This window comes from Lithobates pipiens, unplaced genomic scaffold (genome assembly GCF_037356315.1).
Source record: "Lithobates pipiens isolate NorthernLeopardFrog02 unplaced genomic scaffold, aLitPip1_a1.2 Scaffold_28, whole genome shotgun sequence".
Classification (NCBI taxonomy): Eukaryota; Metazoa; Chordata; class Amphibia; order Anura; family Ranidae; genus Lithobates; species Lithobates pipiens.
The window spans coordinates 44,047,246-44,068,201 of record NW_027507789.1 but is presented as its reverse complement, the minus strand read 5'-3'; the positions used below and the strand labels follow the sequence as shown (position 1 = coordinate 44,068,201).

Genomic DNA, 20,956 nt, shown 5'->3' with positions numbered 1-20,956 from the left:
TCCACAGCGCCACCAGCATGACCACCTCTACGTACACGTAGTCAGCGTGCTTCCGCGCACTGCATCATGGGAGATGTAGTCTGTCTGCAGCGCTCTGCATTCCTCAGCAAAATATACTGAGGCTGTATTGTTGTCTTATTTCTTACCATTAGAATTGTCTTATATGTATTTCTGAAAAAACTGATTCAAATCCATACTTTAATTTCGTTTTGAAAGCTCACGTTTACCAAGAAAAATTCTGTCATATTTTGAATGACCATTGCGCGGTCGTGCAACACTGTACCCAAATGACATTTTTATCACACAAATTTAATATATATATATATATATATATATATATATATATATATATATATATATATATATATATATATATATATATATATATATATATTTTTTTTTTTTTTTTTCATAATTTGTTATAAAATGGTGGGCACTGATAGGCAGCACTGAAAGGTGGTACTGATGGGCACTGATAAGTGGCACTAATAGGAGGCACTGATAGGTGACACTAATGGGCGGCACTGACAGGTGGCAATAATAGGCACGGTTAGGCAGCACAGATGGGCACTGTTAGGTGGTACTGATGGGCAGTGATAGGTGACACTAATGCCTCGTTTCCACTGAGCAGATCGGTTCGGGTTGGTTCGGTATGGTACGCTATTTTGAGTGTTTTCATTATGAAAGCGGCCCATACAACCGAACCATACCGCACCATTCATGGTCTGCCTTCAGATGTGGGGCCATAGAAAATAGTAAGGTACGGTTAGGGCAGAGCTACTGCCTCTCTATCTCTCCCTCCCTCTCCCGCTCTCTCTCTGCTCCCTCTCTTTCTCTGCTCTCTCTATGCTCCCCCTCTCTCTCTGCTCCCTCTCTCTATCTGCTCCCTCTCTCTCTGCTCTCTCTCTCTCTGCTCCCCCTCTCTCTGCTCTCTCTCTCTGCTCCCTCTCTCTATCTGCTCCCTCTCTCTCTGCTCTCTCTGCTCCCCCTCTCTCTGCTCTCTCTCTCTGCTCCCTCTCTCTCGCTCTCTCTCTCTCTGCTCCCTCTCTCTGCTCCCTCTCTCTCTCTGCTCCCCCTCTTTCTCTCTCTCTGCTCCCCCTCTTTCTCTCTCTCTGCCCCCTCTCTATCTCTCCCTCTCTCTCCTGCTCTCTCTCTGCTCCCTCTCTTTCTCTGCTCTCTCTATGCTCCCCCTCCCTCTCTGCTCCCTCTCTTTCTCTCTCTCTGCTCCCTCATTCTCTCTCTCTGCTCCCTCTCTCTCTCTCTCTGCTCCCTCTCTCTCTCTGCTCCCCCTCTTTCTCTCTCTCTGCTCCCTCTCTCTCTCTCTCTGCTCCCCCTCTTTCTCTTTCTCTGCTCCCCCTCTTTCTCTCTCTCTGCCCCCTCTCTATCGCTCCCTCTCTCTCCCGGTCTCTCTCTGCTCCCTCTCTCTCCCGGTCTCTCTATGCTCCCCCTCTCTCTCTGCTCCCTCTCTTTCTCTCTCTCTGCTCCCTCTCTCTCTCCCTCTCTCTGCTATCTCTCTCTGCTCCCCCTCTCTCTCTGCTCTCTCTCTCTGCTCCCCCTCTTTCTCTCTCTCTGCTCCCCCTCTCTCTCTGCTCTCTCTCTCTCTGCTCTCTCTCTCTCTGCTCCCCCTCATTCTCTCTCTCTGCTCCCCCTCTTTCTCTCTCTGTGCCCCCTCTCTATCTCTCCCTCTCTCTCCCGCTCTCTCTCTGCTCCCTCTCTTTCTCTCCCTCTGCTCCCCCTCTCTCTCTGCTCTCTCTCTCTCTCTGCTCCCCCTCTTTCTCTCTCTCTGATCCCTCTCCCTCTGCTCCCTCTCTCTCCCTCTCCCCTCTCTCTCTCTGCTCTCTCTCTCTCTATCTCTCCCTCTCTGAACTCTCTCTCTGCTCCCCCTCTCTCTCTCTGCTCTCTCTCTCTCTGCTCCCCCTCATTCTCTCTCTCTGCTCCCCCTCTTTCTCTCTCTGTGCCCCCTCTCTATCTCTCCCTCTCTCTCCCGCTCTCTCTCTGCTCCCTCTCTTTCTCTCCCTCTGCTCCCCCTCTCTCTCTGCTCTCTCTCTCCCTCTGCTCTCCCTCTGTCTTTCTCTCTGATCCCTCTCCCTCTGCTCCCTCTCTCTCCCTCTCCCCTCTCTCTCTCTGCTCTCTCTCTCTCTATCTCTCCCTCTCTGAACTCTCTCTCTGCTCCCCCTCTCTCTCTCTGCTCCCTCTCTCTCTGTTCCCTCTCTCTCTGTTCCCCTTCTCTCTGCTCTCTCTCTCTCCCTCTCTCTCTCTCCCTCTCTCTGCTCCCTCTCTCTCTGCTCCCCCTCTTTCTCTCTCTCTGCTCCCTCTCTCTGCTTTCTCTCTCTCTCTCCCTGCCCCCTCCCTCTCTGCTCTCTCTCTCTGCTCTCTCTCTCTGCTCTCTCTCTCTCTACTCTCTCTCTCTCTCTGCTCCCTCTCTCTGCTCCCTCTCTGCTCTCTCTCTCTCTGCTCCCTCTCTCGCTCTCTCTGCTCCCTCTCTCTCTGCTCCCTCTCTCTCTCTGCCCCCTCTCTCTTCTCTCTCTCTCTGCTCCCTCTCTCTCTCTGCTTTCTCTCTCTCTGCTCCCTCTCTCTCTCTGCTTTCTCTCTCTCTGCTCCCTCTCTCTCTCTGCTTTCTCTCTCTCTGCTCCCTCTCTCTCTCTGCCCCCTCTCTCTTCTCTCTCTCTCTGCTCCCTCTCTCTCTCTCTCTGCTTTCTCTCTCTCTGCTCCCTCTCTCTCTCTCTCTGCTTTCTCTCTCTCTGCTCTCTCTCTCTCTCTCTCTGCTTTCTCTCTCTCTGCTCCCTCTCTCTCTCTCTCTCTACCCCCTCTCTCTTCTCTCTCTCTGCTCTCTCTCTCTCTGCTATCTCTCTCTCTCTGCTCTCTCTCTCTCTCTCTCTCTGCTCCCTCTCTCTCTCTCTCTCTCTGCTTTCTCTCTCTCTGCTCTCTCTCTCTCTCTCTCTGCTTTCTCTCTCTCTGCTCCCTCTCTCTCTCTCTCTCTACCCCCTCTCTCTTCTCTCTCTCTGCTCTCTCTCTCTCTGCTATCTCTCTCTCTCTGCTCTCTCTCTCTCTCTCTGCTCTCTCTCTCTCTCTCTGCTCCCTCTCTCTCTGCCCTCTCTCTGCTTTTTCTCTCTCTCTCTGTTTTCTCTCTCTTTCTGCTCTCTCTCTCTCTCTGCTCTCTCTCTTTCTCTGCTCCCCCTCTCTCTGCTCTCTCTCTCTCTCTGCTCCCCCCTCTCTCTGCTCTCTCTCTCTTTCTCTCTCTGCTCCCCCTCTCTCTCTCTCTGTGCTCTCTCTCTGCTACCTCTCCCCCTCTCTCTCTGCTCTCTCTCTCTCTCTGCTCTCTCTCTCTCTCTGCTCTCTCTCTCTCTCTGCTCTCTCTCTCTCTGCTCTCTCTCTCTTTCTCTCTCTGCTCCCTCTCTCTCTCTCTGTGCTCTCTCTCTGCTACCTCTCCCCCTCTCTCTCTGCTCTCTCTCTCTCTCTGCTCTCTCTCTCTCTCTGCTCTCTCTCTCTCTCTGCTCTCTCTCTCTCTCTGCTCTCTCTCTCTCTGCTCTCTCTCTCTCTCTGCTCTCTCTCTCTCTCTGCCCCCTCTCTCTCTGCTCCCCCCCTCTCTCCCAATGTGATCACACAAAGTGGGAGCCCAGCGACGGGTACCGCTGAATCAATATTCACTGACACCTGCTAATTGTTAAGTACACAGCAGAGGCCACCTACACTGACAGTAGTGACCAACCTACAATGACCTAACTACACTGACCTGCCTGACCTACATACACTGACATTTACATACACTATCTGACCTACCACAGCTCACCGTGCGGTGTCACAGCAGGCAGTCAGTCCCACCTTCTGGAGCCTGCAACGCCTATGATGGACATTACACTTCTGGCATTGGACCAGTGGGACACCCATCATAAGCGTTGCAGGCTCCATAATGCGGGACCTGCTATGGCACTCGGCCACACTCGGCAGGACTCAGCAACACTCGCTGGCACTCAGCTGCACTCGGCCAGACTGATCTATCCATCATGACAGCGCCACGCCTATGATGGACCATCAATCCTGGGATCACAAGCGGCGGGCGGGACCTTGTGTGTGACGTGACGACTGACGCACACTCTGCCCACGTGACTGGGCGGACACTTGCTCATGCGCAGTGCGGCACTGCACTTTCATGGGGGACTCGGGGATAGTCATTTTAAAATAAATGGCCAAGACTCTGGGCCTTTCGGGGTCACATTCGGGGCTTCAGCCCCCCCTAGCCACCCCTCCCGACGCCCCTAGTGCACAGGCAGAACAGTGATCTGTCAGAAGGGAAGGCATGGATCCCATGTTCCTACAAAGCAGGGACATGGATCTATGCCTTCCCCTACTAAAAGGGCCCACCCCCACAGTACACAAGCACTGGCTAGGAACACATTTATCCCTTTGATTGCCCCTGATGTTAACTCGTTCCCAGCCAGTATCATTAGTACAGTGACAGTGCATATTTTTCAGCATTAATCGCTGTATTTGTGTCACTGGTTCCCAAAAAGTGTCAGTTAATGTCTGATTTGTCCACCGCAATATCGCAGTCCCGCTATAAGTCGCTGATCTCTGCCATTACTAGTAAAAATAAATACATAAAAAATATTCCATAGTTTGTAGACGCTATAACTTTTGCGAAAACCAATCAATATACGCTTATTGGGATTTTTTTTTTAAAATAAAAACATGCAGCAGAATACATATTGGCCTAAATTGATGAAGACATTTGATTATTTAAATTTTTTTTTTATTGGATAAGTTTTATCGCAGAAAGTAAAAAAATACTTTTTTTTTTTTTATAGCGCAAGAAATAAACACAGCAGAAGTGATCAAATATAACCAAGAGAAAGCTTTATTTGCAGGAAAAAAAGGACATACATTTTATTGGGGCACAGTGTCGCACAAGCACGCAATTGTCAGTTAAAGTAACGCAGTGCCGAATCACAAAAAAGGGCCTGAATGAAGGTAAATCTTCCCGAGGGCAAGTGGTTAAGTCTTCCCTATTATTTTAAAAACTAAGAAAAAAGCTTTCTGTACAGTTAAAGCGTGTCTCCACTTTTGGTAAGAGGAAAACAATTCTATCTAGGACGACTTCATATACTGAAAGGTTTTTATTATACTTTGTTGAAGGGTTTTTACCTGCTGCTGTTATGATGAAACAATGCATTCCAATCACTTCCTACTTCTTGAGTGCTAAGCGAGGGGGTCTGCCTTCTATAGTTACGCAATTAGTGCCAATATGTAATAACAGAAAAAAATATGATATACAATATGTCCCCCGCTGACCCAACTGCAACATTTTAATTATTTCAAAATCAGATTGAAATGGATTAAAAAGCTTGAAAAGGGTTATTTATAATACCTTTATTACATGTGTTGCAATTATATAGATCACATTTTTTAAAAAATGTGAAGTTTTTCCTTTTGAGTGTCAGCAAGAAATTAAATGTATTGTTTATGAAGTTATTAATTAAACATTTTTTTTAATACGGTTTTGAATAGCGTACATCGGCCAGAACATGACCAGTTGTTCTTGCTGTCTGTCTAAGCCCTTGTACACACGGTCGGACATTCCGACGGAAAATGTCAGTTCGGACCATGTTGTCGGATAATCTGACCGTGTGTGGGCTCCATCGGACTGTTTGCGTCGGAATAGCTGACGGACAAAGTTTTAGAGCTGGGCTAAACATGATCCGATCTGACTTTGTCCGATTGTGTGTAGAGAATTCTGATCGGACAAAGTGCCACGCATGCTCAGATCAAATTCCTAGACTAAAGCTGTTGGCTACTAGCCTGAACGTAGTCCCGTCCTAATGAAATAACGTCATCACGTTACGTACGATCGGATTTTCCGACAACTTTGTCCGACCGTGTGTATGCAACACAAGTTTCGGACAAAATCCGTCAGACAAAATCCGACGGATTTTGTTGTCGGAATGTCCGACCATGTGTACAAGGGCTTATAGATCTGATAGATAAAATCACTATTTGTTTGCCCTGGTGACCATTGTCACTGAGACAGAAAATAATAGTAAATCCAGATTTGTAGAGCTGTCGCTACAATTAGAAGTGAGGGTTAAATCTTTTAAAAGGGACACTTGTTCTGGTGACAGCGGTTAAAGAAAGAATTTATTTCGCAGTGCAAAAATGTCTTCTCACTTCCTGTCACATCTTTGGACAAGAAGTGAAGAGAAATCTCCCAACTGAGACATAGGAGGGGATTTACTAAAAACTAGTACACACAGATTCTTGTGCAGCTATGCATAGAAATTAATCAGCTTCTAACTTCAGCTTGTTCAATTAAAGTAAAGGTTCACTTTTTTTTTAAATAAAAATAAAAAACATGTTATAATTACCTGCTCTGTGCAAGGGTTTTTGCATAGAGCAGGCCTGACCCTCCTCTTTTGGGGTGCCCCGCAAGCAGGGCTGGTGCAAGAATTTTTGACACCTTAGGCGAAACCTAATTTTGCCGCCCCCTGGCTCCACCCCTGATTCCACCCCCTTTTCCCTTCCCATGTATACCCCACTTTTTTAATGAAGCGCCTATCAAATGCAGCCTCACCAGCGCCCATCAAAATTCAGCCTCACCAGCGCCCATCAAATGCAGCCTCACCAGTGCCCATCAAATTCAGCCTCACCAGTGTCCATCAAATGCAGCCTCACCAGCGCCCATCAAATGCAGCCTCACCAGCGCCCACCAATGAAGGTTTGCTTGCTTCCATTCCTCCGATGCGCCTCTGACACTATGTGCAAATGGAGTGGCGGCTGCCTGCTGATGCTAAGACTTCGTTGCTTGCTGCAGAGAGAAGCGAGCAAGAACACCAGTGGCTGGATGCCTTAGGCAGCAGTGTGCCCTCGGCGGCTGCCTAGTTTGCTAGTGGAAGCACCGGCCCTGCCCACAGGCGCTTATGGCTCCTCCCCTTTATCGGGCGCCCCCATGGATAGCTGCACTCCATAGAGGCACCTATGCAGGCTCGCTCCCTAGTCCCACTGCTGTGTCTATTGACACAGACAGTGGGACTCGGCATCATCCCCGTATCACTAGAGTTAACTGACAGCAGCAGGAGCCAATTGCTCCTGTTACTATCAATCTGGCCAATGAGGGGCGAGACAGCACATTGCTGGGTCGGATGGGTTCCGGTAAGAAAAAAGGGGACGGGGGGGCTGCAGCAAAGAAGGTTTTTCACCTTAATGCATAGAATGCATTAAGGTGAAAAACCTTGAGACTTTATAATCACTTTAAAGCAGAGTTTTACTCAAAAGGGGAAGCTCCGCTTATCTGTCTCCTCCCCCCCCCCCCCTCCGGTCGACACCTTTCGGGGAGAGGGGAGAGCAGGTACCTGTTTTTGTCAGATTTTTATTATAATAATTAACAATTGCTAGTGGCTATAGCCGCTAGCAATAATCACAGTGTTCTCCCGCCAGGGGCAGAGCCCCGCACCCCCCGACTGGAGAACACAATAGCTCCGCAGGAGGGATTTCCCCATCAACGCTGACTGTGTTGATGAGGGAATTGAGCAATTCTATGGCCTGCCTTATCTGAATTCAGAGCCACTGTGCATGGCTCCTCCAACACAGCTGCATTATCCGTTCATGGGATCATGTTTGAATGGGAATACAAAAAGCCCCATTTGCCCCATAGCAGAAGTTCTGTAGCTCTGTACGGACCTGTAGCTCTGTACGGACCTATAGGGTAGATCAGAGGAAAGGGTTAAAAACAATAAGTGCTCTTTGTTTTAAAGTGCATGTATATTTTAATAAATGCAATGTATATTGAAACATATGGCAATGTGTAATGGAGGGGGTATGCATTCCCCGCTTCCCCTTACTGGCTACAGGCTGGCAGGTGAAGCAAACTAAATCTTCCATTCTGCGCCTGGTAGGTGAGAAGGCACAATGTTAGAGAACAGAGGACAGGTATTTTTACCACTTGAGTAGCAGAGCCATTTTTTATATTTTTGTGTTTAAATCATTTTAGGCCTTAAGATTACTTCAAACTCAGAAAACATTAACACTTTTTGCCTTTACCTTACAGGGGAAAAGAAAGGAAGAAAAACCCATCAGGATTTACTTCTTCTTTAAAATTGTGTGCGCCAGTGAAACAGTGAAAAACCTCAGTACTCTATATTTTTTCATAGGCAACATCATCAGTAACGCAGGATATCTGGTCCTAAAATTATTAAGCTCACTGCGATATGCGCAGCACCATCTAGCGTGTAGCAGGGCCGTAGATCATTTTTTTCCTGGGGGATTTCCCAGTGATTGAGGGGTTTGTGATAGGGGGGTCTGTGATAGAGGGGTCTGTGATGGGGGGGTCTGTGATGGGGAGGGGTCTAAGATGGGGGTCTGAAATGGGGAGGAATCTGTGCTGGGATGGTCTGTGATGGGGGGTCTGTGATGGGTGGTCTCTAATGGGGGGTCTGTAATGGGGGTCTGTGATGGAGAGAGGTCTACGATGGGGGGATCTGTAATGGGGAGGGATCTGTGATGAGGGGATCAGTAGTGTGATGGGATGGTCTGTGATGGAGGGTCTGTGATGGGGGTCTGTAATGAGGGGGGTCTGTGATGAGGGGGGTCTGTGATGAGGGGGGTTTGTGATGGAGGGATCTGTAATGAGGGGGTCTGAGATGGGGGGTAGCTGTGATGAGGGGGATCTGTGAAGGGGAGGATCTGTGATGGGGGAGTGTTTAGGGGTGGGGGCAGGGGCTGATGGGGGAGTCTGTGATGGAGTTGTTTGCGATGGGGGTATCTGTAATTGGGAGGTAATCTCTGATGGGGGGGTGGAATCTGTCATTAGGGGGATCTGTGATGAGTGGGGTCTGTGATGGGGAGGGGTCTGTGATGAAGGGGTCCTTAATGTGAAGGGATTTGTGATAAGGGAATCTGTGATGAGATGGTCTGTGATTGGGGGTCTGTGATGGAAGAAATCTGTGATGGGGAGGGGTCTGTAATGGGGGGATCTGTGATGGGCAGTTCTGTGATGAGGGGGTCTGCGCTGAGGTGATCAGTGATTGAGGGGGTTTGTGATGGGGGGATCTGTGATGGGGGGTCTGTGATGGGGGGGTCTGTGATGGAGGGGTCCGTGATTGGGGGGTCTGTGATGGGGAGGGGTCTAGAATGGGGGGGTCTGTAATGGGGAGGGATTTCTGATGGGGGGGTCTGTAATGCTGTGGGATCTGTGATGGGGGATCTTTGATTGGATGGTCTGTGATGGAGGGCCTGTGTTGAGGGCATGTTTAGGGGTGGGGCAGGGTAGGGGTTGAGTGGGGCAACTGGTGACTAGTAACTCTTAAGGCTTAGCTAGTAGTTTAGGACTTGAAATGTTGAACCCTGTATATGATATATTATGTATACAGTATATATAGCTATCTATTTATATAGCTATCTATCTATCTCTCTCTCTCTCTCTCTCTCTCTCTCTCTCTCTCTCTCTCTCTCTCTCTCTCTATATATATATATATATATATATATATATATATTCTCTACCCCTTCTACCCCATTTTAAAACACACTACACTAGGAAATTGAATCACCATAAATCAAAAAAAAAGGAACAAGTAAAGGATAAGAGGCACATGTAAGGACGATCGACATTTTCCAAATGTTAGAATGGTAAATGGTAAAAGATCAATTAAGAAAGAATAGAATACAAATCTGAAATCCCGTAGTTGCAACACGAATAACCTGTAATAGATTTTCATAGTGAGAAACTAAAATGAATACATCTTGAGAGTTAGGAACTTCAAAATAAAAGTCCTTATAATGAACAGAAGATAGTGATAGCTAAATCATTAGAACTCAGACCCAAAATCAGATAATTCACACACAAAAAAGTACATATAAAAGAATTCTGCAAAATAAATAAATATCAATATTGTTTGATAACAATAATAAAGACAATACAGATAAATAGAGAACAAATAAAAGCCTAGGGGGCAGAGTTCAGCACTATAGATTACTGAATGCAGGAATTTACACTGCACACTTCTTTATCTGGATCATTTTAACCTAATGTAGTCACTGAGGCAACATTTACACCTTCCCAAATTTTCACACCTATGACCAATACACTTTTTTTTTTAGAGGAAAGCTCAGTGTCATAGGAGGCACCCAATTTAAACAGAAGAGACACACACATTGGAACAAGGGTTGTCATGGAGGAGAATGGGTCCATATCTCTTGCATGGATGCAGGAAAAACTATACGTGTATACCCAGCTTTGGGCTCCTACATCTGTGATATTTATTATAGAAATAGACTCTAAATATCACTTTCAGTATCAGTTAAACAACCCCCCTGACAAAGTATAGGTGTGGAATGTATTTAATTAATATGGAACAATAGCATGGTGATGATGATGGAAAAAAATAACTAAAACTATCTAGACATAATAATAGAGGGTGTTGTCTTAGGCTGGGTGGCAAACCTGCATTTTAAATGAGCCTCTAAATAGAATGTTAATGGACGGGGGCATTTTACAAAGCAATGTGAGAAAACAAAACAAAGAAAGAAAAAGTAAATCTGTTTGGTCTGTTTGAGCAACTGCCTTATTTTCTTTACAATTGCTAATCAGCTCATCTTTACAAATACAATATATGAACTAGTAGTAGACAATAGTAGAAAATCAGTTGTAAAACATACAAAAAAAATACTATTACTTTATCTATCACATATAATTGTATAAAAATACATTGTTGACTATTTTTTCCAGAGAAGAAAAAAAAAATCTTCCTGAGAATTCGTCCATATAATGCATAGAACAAGAATTGGCCATTTTCCCACTATAGAATATAGTGGAAAGAAAGTTTGGGATGAGGGACCACTATAAGGAACACTCTGAATGTCGGACACTAGTGTCCGGTACCACATCCTATGACTGAAATTGCACAAAAAATCCCAAAAAACTAGATAGAGGACTTTAACTGCACCACTTGAGTAAAATAGAAAAAAAATATATTTATTTGTACAAATTTAAAAACTTGTAAACCACGCATGAAGACGCATAATTGGAATGTACACAGTCGTATCCAGACATATATTATAATACTCCGTATAGGCTTTCTAATCAACCCTACTAAAGCCAGGTGATGGGTAGCGTGCTGTGACTTTGGCGCAGGTGTGTGTTTCACTGTTCACTGCCCACTTCTTCAGGAAAAGGACACAACCGTTTCCTGAAGGTGAAGCTCTGCTGACTTCCATCATCCAATAACGTGTACCCTGTGTAACATTTTCTTGGACATGATTGGGTATTCTTTGCAATGTTAAACATGACCACATCCACTAAGCTCTTGCAAAGTGAAACTTCCCTTGCAAGGTGAACAGCACATTTCCTTTGGTAAACCAAACCTTTTTAAGTCAAAATTAATGAAAAGAAAACATAAATATGAGAATACATGTATTATCAGTTTTTCTTCTTAGAGCAAGATACCAGCAGTAAAATGAAATTAGAGGAAAATGTGGAAAGGGTAGAAGGGGTGACTGCTGGAATTAGCTGAATGGCATATGTCTATAAAACTGTTAGACAGAAAAAGTGCTGACAATTTTGAGGGTGTGCAATACACACTACAGTGTAAGCGGTAACTTTATAAGTTGAAAATACATTTTTGTTGTTTATTTGCTATTTTCATATTATCACTGGTAGTTTCGCCCTAACAGAGGGTTATACAGAGGATACCCTTTAACTATGTTTTTCCATTCAATATGTCAGGATCAATACCTTGTATAATGTTACTTTTTCGAAATCATGCATTAAGTCACGAAAAAAATAAATAAATAATGTAATATACTGTATATATTATACATGATTTATATAGCGCCAACAGTTTCAGCAGCGTGTTACAACATAAGGGTAGACAGTAGTATAGTTACAATACTATAGAGGAGGAATTAGATATATAAAATGATTGTGTCTTATTTATTACAAAACATGTTTTTCCTGAAGTTTTTTTTTCATATCTGTACTTTGCTTTTATCATCTTTTGAAAACTACTCTTCTGAACACCCGGATCATTTTTTCCACTACATATTATGATGTAAAAATGCTTGCACTTTATTGTTTTGCAAAGCAAATAATGCCATGTTTCATATTTCAGTAAAGTACCGAATTTACCAGACCTTCACACTGCACAAGTTTAATTATTTGCTCCCTCCTATCTTTTTTTACAGAACTGTCTTCTAACATATGAAACTGCTTAGATGCCGCTATTGGTCAGTGAAAACAATGCCTTCATTTACATGTCAAAGAAAGCAAAAACAAAGTTTTTACCCTCGGACATAAATACTAGCCAGAGTAAAAACAACATGCAGACATCCAGAGAGAGCCAAGCCTAAGGTAAGCTAATGTTATTTACTTCTCAAGTGTAGTATCTGTTCTTATCAGTTTTCAGGAGGTACAATGTCAGTGCCCTATGGAGAGAAGGGGTGCTGGCTAGTGTCCCACTTTGGTAAGGAATGGTGATGTGGTGGGAGGCCTTTTTCCTCCTGGGTTGAATCTGGCCCTGTGCACAGGGCTTGTCCCCAGTTGTAGGCAAATCTCTCCCTAAGCTGTCTAAATTCTGATGCTTCCTGATAGGAATGGAGAGGCACTGGTCCGGCGGATGGCCCGCCTGTGAAAGAAGCCCATGGTGTATGTGCCCCTGGGATGGCAGTCCAGGGGTTCTGTAATACTCACTATGTATTGGCTTCACGTTGAATTTATTGGCACCAAAATCACTCACCATCACACATTTTTCACACCTGCCTCTAGGGCCAGAGGAATTTTGGATTCCTGGCCGAAGGGCCTGGTGTGGTATCGCACCATGGCACTTTAGCACATATCCTGTTTCATTTCCCCCTTTTTTATATGTGTTTGTCACTTTTGCACAGTACATTTTTTTCACTGCACGATTAGTAGGGTGTAGGTCCTAGGGCCTGCCCTGAAAGTTTTGGGAAGGGACAGTTTTCCTCTTGTAAATTAAATTTAATATCCCTAGATCTCCCTCTACTTTCCTATAGACAACCTCCCAATCTACAAAAACGAATCAGAAGTACTTTGACCAAACCAACTCTATCCATTTAGAAACAAGCAATGCAGGACATACTCATACATTCTATGCACAGATCAAATACAAATAATGAAATTACAACTGTACCGTGGATAAATTCACTTGTGCCCATGGCAAAAAACACATGAAAGAAGGCATTTTGAAATCAGCTTTCACATCCAAATGACAGAGTAAAATCTGGGACTACAAATGTATCAACATTTTTAATATACTACAGTATATTAAATCTACGGGTTAAATCTACGGATAGCCATGATGTCTTATGTGAGTTGATTTTTCATGAGTGTCCCAATACATTCAGACTGATTCTGCCCTTTGATTCTTCAAAGGGCAGTGTTAATGAAGGACCCTCTTAAAATTGCTAGTTTATTGTTTACATGTCACCTTTTACTGTCCGATTTACATTTTATCTGTATACCATGCCTCTGTTCAGAATATATATTCAGATCTCTCAGCACTCAGCTGATTGCCATCTTATACCTATGACTAATGTAAGACCTCCACAGGAGTTTTAGATCCTACTATCTTATATACATTCATAGGGAAATCTATATTCTATATATTTTTTTATTAACCTAGTCAAAAACCAAGAGTTAAGTCCTAAAATGTAAATATGTTTGTTTCATTTCAGGTAAAAAAAGACTATGTCACATCAGTTCAAATCTCCCACCTTGACAATGGGTCCAAAAGTGATGTCCCCATTCTACGCCTCATCTCCAAGACATGTTTTACCAACAGCCTGGTATCCACCATCGCAGCCCTGGTGCATCAAGAATGGAACCCCCCCTCAAGGTAGCGGAAACCCTTACTACAACCAATGGCATAGTTCCAATGGGTACTGGGGTTCACCTAGACAATGGTCTCCAAACAGATTGGAGCCATCTCGCACCTATCACCATACTTGGAGATCAAGCCCAAGAGCACATCACAGTTCTCATTTTAAGCACAGTTCAGAGCATTCCTCAGTGTATATCGAAAGGAAGGATAACAGGATGCAGGTAAGAATAATTTTATTTACACTGTTTGCAAAGATGCTTTCATAATGAAATTGGCCCAAAAGGAACTATTTAAAGTGAAATGAAGTCCATGATTCTACTTTAAAGGAAATTGGAATCAACATTCGACTAGTTACAGTGGTGTAGTGGGTAGCACTCTCACCTAGCAGTAGAAAGGGCTACTGGTTTGAATCCCAACCACGACACTACCTGCCTGGAGTTTGCATATTCTCTCTGTGCCTGTGTGGTTTTCCTCTGGTTTCCTCCCACACTCCAAAGACATGCTGGTAGGTTAATTGGCTTCTGTCAAAAATTGTCCCTAGTATATGAATGGGAGTTGAGGAGCTTGGATTGTGGGCTCCTTGAGGGTCGGGACTGATGTGATGTACGTGTGGAGTGATGCATAAATTGAAGGTGATCTATTGGTACCTTAAATAAATAATAATATAATAGATGAGCATCTTAATGAGACACAATGTACAGGGATAGGGACAATTGTAGACACTCACTCAGGATAGACTGGTGTCTTTATTCAACCTTACTAACTATGTAACATTAGCAATCTCAATTTACTTTTAGAGAAGGTTTCTTTCAGAATGGCTTACAGGTTAACTTTCAAACATTGTTGCCAGTTTTCTCTGATTTCTAAGGAAGTCCATGCTTTTGAATGTATGGTCCTGAAATGTTTGTACCTGTTTCCAAACTTTAGTGAGCTGCAAAACTACTGTAAAAGGAAGGACAAATATTTTATCAAATGGACATGTTACAGTTTTTATATTAGAGGAACGTGTGGGGAACTTAGCTGCCCTGATTTAACTTTTTTTTTTCTCCCTTTTACTGGTTGAACTAAATTGACTTGTGTCTTTTTTCAACCAGACTAACTATGTAACAGTAAAATGTCTCTGGAACTTACATGTTGGCATCTTTTTCCAAAACATTGTTTAAGGCCCTTTCTAATGCTGCAATTCTTTTTTCAGGTTCCTTTCAAACAGAAAAGAGGTTATACTAAAGATATCAGTCAATACTACAGCCCATCTATGGTGGAAGACCCTTGGGCAGAACTGGAAGCCAAGAACACTAAATCAACATCACAAGATTCTTCCGGAGTACATCACAGCTTTATTGCAAGATCACAAGCACCTTCATGAAATATTTAGCTAAATACAAAATATCTTGAATGGAGACTAGATAGATGACATTTCAGGATACAACAAATATAACTCTTAGTAAAAATAATGCAAGTAGGCCTATACCCCATGTAAGCCAGCATAGAGTAAACATTTTCTCTATTGCACAACTTAATTATAGAGATAGTAAAACACGTTCCAGATTCTGGTGGGGTAAATTCCACCTTGAACAAGTTAAAGTTGCTTGTATGTTGGCTTCCTTTGTGTGTGGCTTTATGACTGACTATGACTGAAGGATAGTCAGTAGGGTAGAGATTGGTGTCAGTAGGGCAGTGGACAATGTCAGTATTTTTTTCATTTTTATTATTATTTTTTTTATTATTTTTACTTTTTTTTTTTTTTTAACAACATGTTTAGGAGCCTCATTAGGAGACTTTGGTGAAATATCATGGGTCCAAACAGGGGAAATCTGCGCCACACGGGGTGTCACACTGCCTCCCTCCTGTCACACTGCCCCCCACCTGTCACACTGCCTAGATACCCCTCTCCTGTCACATTGCCCTTCTGTCACTATAGTGGGTGTGGCAGGAGGATGGTGTAGGGAGGAGGTTCCAGATGGCCCGGGGGGGAGGGGCACCAAAATTAACTTTCGCCTAATTCGACAAAAATCCTTGCACCGGCCCTGTTCCCGTCTTGTGTGAATAATATAGGGCAGTGTGGGGAGGGGAGAGCAGCAGGGGAGTGCTGCAATTTTATGGATAGGACAGTCTGTAATCCCATTTGTTTTTAAAGGTCAAGCTAATATTTTCCAAAATGGGAAATATTTGAATAAGTAGACCAAAGGGATTCATATTGTTTTTGATGTATTGCTGGAAAGAGTGTATGTGCCAGTGAAAAGAGGATTTGTTCTCTACCAAATGTTTACGATTAAAGAATATTGATGACAGCTCAGTGTCCTTCTGCATAAATTCCTTATAGAACCCAGAGTCCCAGTTGGTACCTACATAATCAGTCCTATTGAAAAATGTTTTTAATATAATTAAATTAAATTGAATTTCATCGAACCATGGTACAAGAGAGCGAGGAATGGGTATCTACTACCCGGGAAATGAAGTAAGTTAAGATGGTACCATCAGTCTATGAAATTGCTGCCCACATCCCTGAAAATGTAATACAAAAAGCTGGTTCCTCTGTGGGACTTTTAAAGGCAGAAATTCCTTGACAAATAAATGTAATAAAAATATATAGATATTTTATTAGAAAAGTTTAAAAATGGTGACTTGGGAAGTCACAACAGGATGCATATATCTATTATACAAAAATACAACATACAATATCAAGAAACATGTGTGTGTATGTATGCAGACAACCACTTGAGACTGGCCAGTGGTGAACTGGGTCAGACGATGCCCGCCGTGTTTCGAGGTTTGTAGCGACTAAACCTCTTCTTCAGGGATTAGTGGTTCATTGGTTGTCTGTAAATTAATAAAAATCAAAAACAAACATAATTAGCAAAAATCATACAAAATATATGAATAAGCATTACATGTTGAACATATATAATAGAATAACAACATGAGATCTAACCATGTTTCTTAAGATGTCAGGAAAAATGCATCCGGTTAAAAGAAACGGGGAGAAGTATTCCACTGCCCCAGATCAGCCAAGATGGAAAAGTCAGGGAGGTCAGAAATGATGGGCCCAAGTCAAAAAAGATCACACACAGAGGGCGTCTAACCTCCAAGAAAGAAAGGAGGGGGAGGGGGGTATTTTTTGACCGTGCAGTGAGTCGAGCAGACCCTCCAACAGTCTATATTTAAACATATGAGGGATGAAAGAAAAACATCAGAAGGAATATCCATTAAGAAAAAAAGTTTTTTTGAGAGAGAAGGAAACTGAACAGCACGGATACCACGTCCCAATACTTATAGAGAGAAAAATATGTAAAGGGCCAGAAAGGGGCTGGGGAATCACCAACCCCCGGGACTTTAAAGGTATCAAATCACAAAATTGACAAAATAAATTTGTTTTATTTAAAAATAAAATAATACAATTTTATTCAAATTTATGCAAAAAAATAGTATAGCTTAAACATTCATAAAAACAGCAATTTAGCCCATTGATGCATAGACAGGCATTTATCAAAATTGACCAAGATTTCACTTAACCATACAGGGAAAATGAGAAGAGAGAGCTGCAATTTATTCAACATGTTTCGCCCAAGATCAGGGCTTCTTCAGGAAAATTAATTGGGCAGCCAAAGGATTTACACTAAAATGATAAAGGTATAATATGAATGTTACAACAAATTAATGCATAAAATAAAATATTATATTATATTGTTGCAATAATCCAAAACAGGGGAAACAAAAATATGGTAGTCTATGGTCTTGTTGAGCAATTAATAAATACATATATTAACTCCAGTGTTGGCTACAAAAGCAAATACAGTAGAGACAATAAATTATAATATCTCACCAAAATCGCCAAGGATTCCATGTATCGGTAATTTTCATAGCAACATTAAATCAGATTAAAGTCGAAAGAACAATTGAATTAGAAAAGATGTAAGTCGCCAATTGGGTCTGTAGAGAGGAATAAAGATAAGCAATAACTAGTAAGAACATATGGCCCTAGAAAAATAGGAGCCAATAATATAGGAAAAAGATACTAATGTTATGTAGTCCATAGACTAGCTCTGTTAGAGTCTATAATGGTTATTACCTGAATAATTTCATTGAATCAATAAGATTGGTTCAGGGTTCTAGAAAAGGTTCAATGAATATGTCAGGATAGTTCATGAGCTAAAATATTTCGGTGACAATGAAGAAAGTTGAAGGTTGGTGCTAAAAAGAAAAAAAAAGATACAAAAGAGGACTTGAATAATTGATAAGGGAATTCGAGCCTCAGGACCTTGCTGTAGGATCTATCATGTAAAGATCCCCAGCGAGGTCTGACTAAAGTAATTTGCAGAAGTGGCAGCTAAATGCACAATAGCTTACCTTTAAGACTGCACAGGGAGTCCAGGAAAACGGCATCCAATCCCAGCAATTGCCAAGAGGCAACTGATTGGGATGGGGAGCTTTAAACCTCTCTAGCTCGGCGGCGTCTGACGTCACCGCCGAGCTGCGGGCGGAGAAAGAGGAGGGGAAAGGCTGCCTGGGTCTCTCCTTCGGACCGAGAGACTTAGTGCGCATGCGCGAAACCGCGTCATCACGTTGCGCATAGCGCGCGTCACATGATGATACCATGGCGGCCATTTTGGAAAATCTCATATCCTAGTGTATGAATAGTGAAGGTTGCCAACGACGAACGAAAGCGACACACAGCACCCTGGGTAAACAGAAATTGTATGCCAACTCAAATCACAGAGAGCGAAGCATAGACCGAGCATAGAGCGTCGAAAATGCCAATTTGCAAGTACAGAGATAGTAGTTTTAGATTGGCAACAATTTAACAGTTAGAGCAAGGGGATGATATATATAAGGTGGGTCGCAATATAAACGCAATCAAAGTAAATCCAATATTTTGCAAACATTATATATAGGTCTGCCGATGGAAATCTAATGCAAAACGGCACGCAGTTCATATGTAAAAAGCATTCCAAATCAGGAATTTGAAGTTACTACACAAGCCCCCTTAAGCCAAGGAGACCCATAGAAGCCAGAAACCCAAAAATTGGGGGACATACGGGTCAAAGCTACTGATTGATTTACAGAGCTAATTAAGACACTGATAACCCCCGCGGCGCCAGTACAGAACCCATTTTAATTGTAAGCAACACATCTAGTCAAAATTATTCAATTTTGTTCAAAAATTGGGAGAATGAAGACTATTTATCGAGAAGTTAGAAAAGTCCAAATATTAAATATTAAATATTAATAAAGTGGTTGCTGGAATATCGGCGAATTTGGAGAGATTTACAGATAGCAACAAAAGGAAAAAATTTTTTTTTTAACCAAATACATCCTCAAAGAAAAGGTTTGAAGCTGAAGGCTTCATTTAGGCCAGGTGCATTGGTGGCCTTAAGATCAAAGATCCAGCGAGCCTCACGTTGTAAAAGAATTTGGTTGTAGTTGCCCCCTCGGTCACCAGGGCTGACATATTCTAACGCAAAAAAATGCATTTTGTTATCGTCAAAATTGTGAAATAGTCCCATGTGGCGACTGATGGGAGTTTCCATTTTCTTTCCCTGCACCAGGGAGACATGGTCCCTGATGCGGTGAAAGAAGGGCCTCTTTGTCTTGCCTACATAGTAGGCGCCACACTCGCAGATCATAATGTATACAATGCCTATTGAAGTACAAGTGACTGAAAATCTCGGCTTATAAAGTCGTTTGTTAGGTAACAAGATTGAGTCTGAGGCAAGGATATACCTACAAAAACTGCATTTGTGACAAGGCCTCGATCCGTATGTTGGTTTACAGATGGTAGAGTTTGGAGAGACATAATGGCTCTTAACCAGGGTGTCTTTATTTGACCGTGATTTTCTGAAGGTTATTTCTGGATAGTCCTTCAGAAATTTTGAAATTTTGGGATCGCCTGCCAAGAGATGCCAATATTTACTCAAAATGTCCCGTATCTGAGAATGTTGGGCACAATATCGTGTGATCAATCTCACTCCTTCATTTGGTTGAGGGATTTTCTTGCCATGCAAAAGAATCGGTCTGGTCTGTTTTTTGGCCCTAGCATATGATCTTTTTAAGCATTTGTTGCTGTAACCACGAAGTCTTAAACGAGTCTGTAGTGCCTTAGCCTCATGTTTAAAATCGATTTCATTACTACAGTTTCGGTTAAGATGGAGATATTGGCTATAAGGGATGCTATCCACCAATGGTTTTGGATGCGAGCTAGAGGCATGCAAAACAGTGTTGGCTGCCGAAGGTTTCCTAAAAAGGGTGGAACCAATCTCACCCTTATCGTTAACGTAAATTTGGATGTCTAGAAAAGTTATGCTGGACCTACTTTTTTCCATCGTGAATTTTAAATTAAATGTATTGATCTTAAGCAGTTGCATAAATGTGGACAGCTCCGCCTCCGTCCCCGTCCAGACGAGAAAGATGTCATCTTTATATCTCCGCCAGACCGGGACGAGGCAGAGATATCCCGCCAAATCTTCACGATGAAAGATGTGACGCTCCCACCCCCCCAGGTACAGGTTAGCATATGAGGGAGCACACTTGGTCCCCATAGCCACTCCCTGCACCTGGAGGTAGTGAGAGCTTCGCCAGTCTCGGAAAGGAAGCCCTCCAGAAGGAATATCCATTTATAAATACAAAAATGGTTTCAAAATGGAATAGTGTCATCTATAGAAAAAAGATTGGTCCAATAAAAAATGCACCTTGTTGGAGGCTTGAAGTTGACAATGTGCAGATTTTGAAAACAGTATATGTTCCAAACACAGAAAAAAGAGGAACAAGTAGTACCTGACAGATCTACAAGGCAATATACTAATTAATATATGACGCACAAGATAGTGTGTGAAATGTGTAGTATATTGCCTTGTAGATCTGTCAGGTACTGCTTGTTCCTCTTTTTTCTGTGTTTGGAACATATACTGTTTTCAAAATCTGCACATTGTCAACTTCAAGCCTCCAACAAGGTGTGTTATTTATTGGATCAATCTTTTTTCTATAGTAGATTACACTATTCCATTTTGAAACCATTTTTGTATTTATAAATGGATATTCCTGCTGATGTTTTTCTTCGAACGGTACTATCTTAACTTACTGTGTGCGATTTGAGGATAGGGCGGAGGTTCACCTTTCAGCAGAACAATGACGCCAAA

At 42.8% G+C, this 20,956-nt stretch overlaps 1 protein-coding gene across 1 annotated transcript; it reads left to right on the top strand.

Annotated features, from left to right (window-relative positions):
- Window positions 1-13,690: 13,690 nt before the first annotated feature.
- On the top strand, window positions 13,691-15,358 carry LOC143934849 (gastrula-specific protein 17-like). The gene is made up of 2 exons (XM_077458457.1): window positions 13,691-14,044; window positions 15,019-15,358. Exons 1-2 carry the CDS (start codon window positions 13,691-13,693, stop codon window positions 15,187-15,189), a joined length of 525 nt encoding a protein of 174 aa, XP_077314583.1. The 3' UTR covers window positions 15,190-15,358.
- Window positions 15,359-20,956: the final 5,598 nt, after the last annotated feature.

Excerpts from the sequence above, each read along its gene's own strand:
- LOC143934849 (XM_077458457.1), top strand. The coding sequence starts at position 13,691 with ATGTCACATCAGTTCAAATCTCCCACCTTGACAATGGGTCCAAAAGTG. Across the intron at positions 14,045-15,018 it reads GGAAGGATAACAGGATGCAG|GTTCCTTTCAAACAGAAAAG; the intron begins GTAAGAATAATT and ends TTCTTTTTTCAG.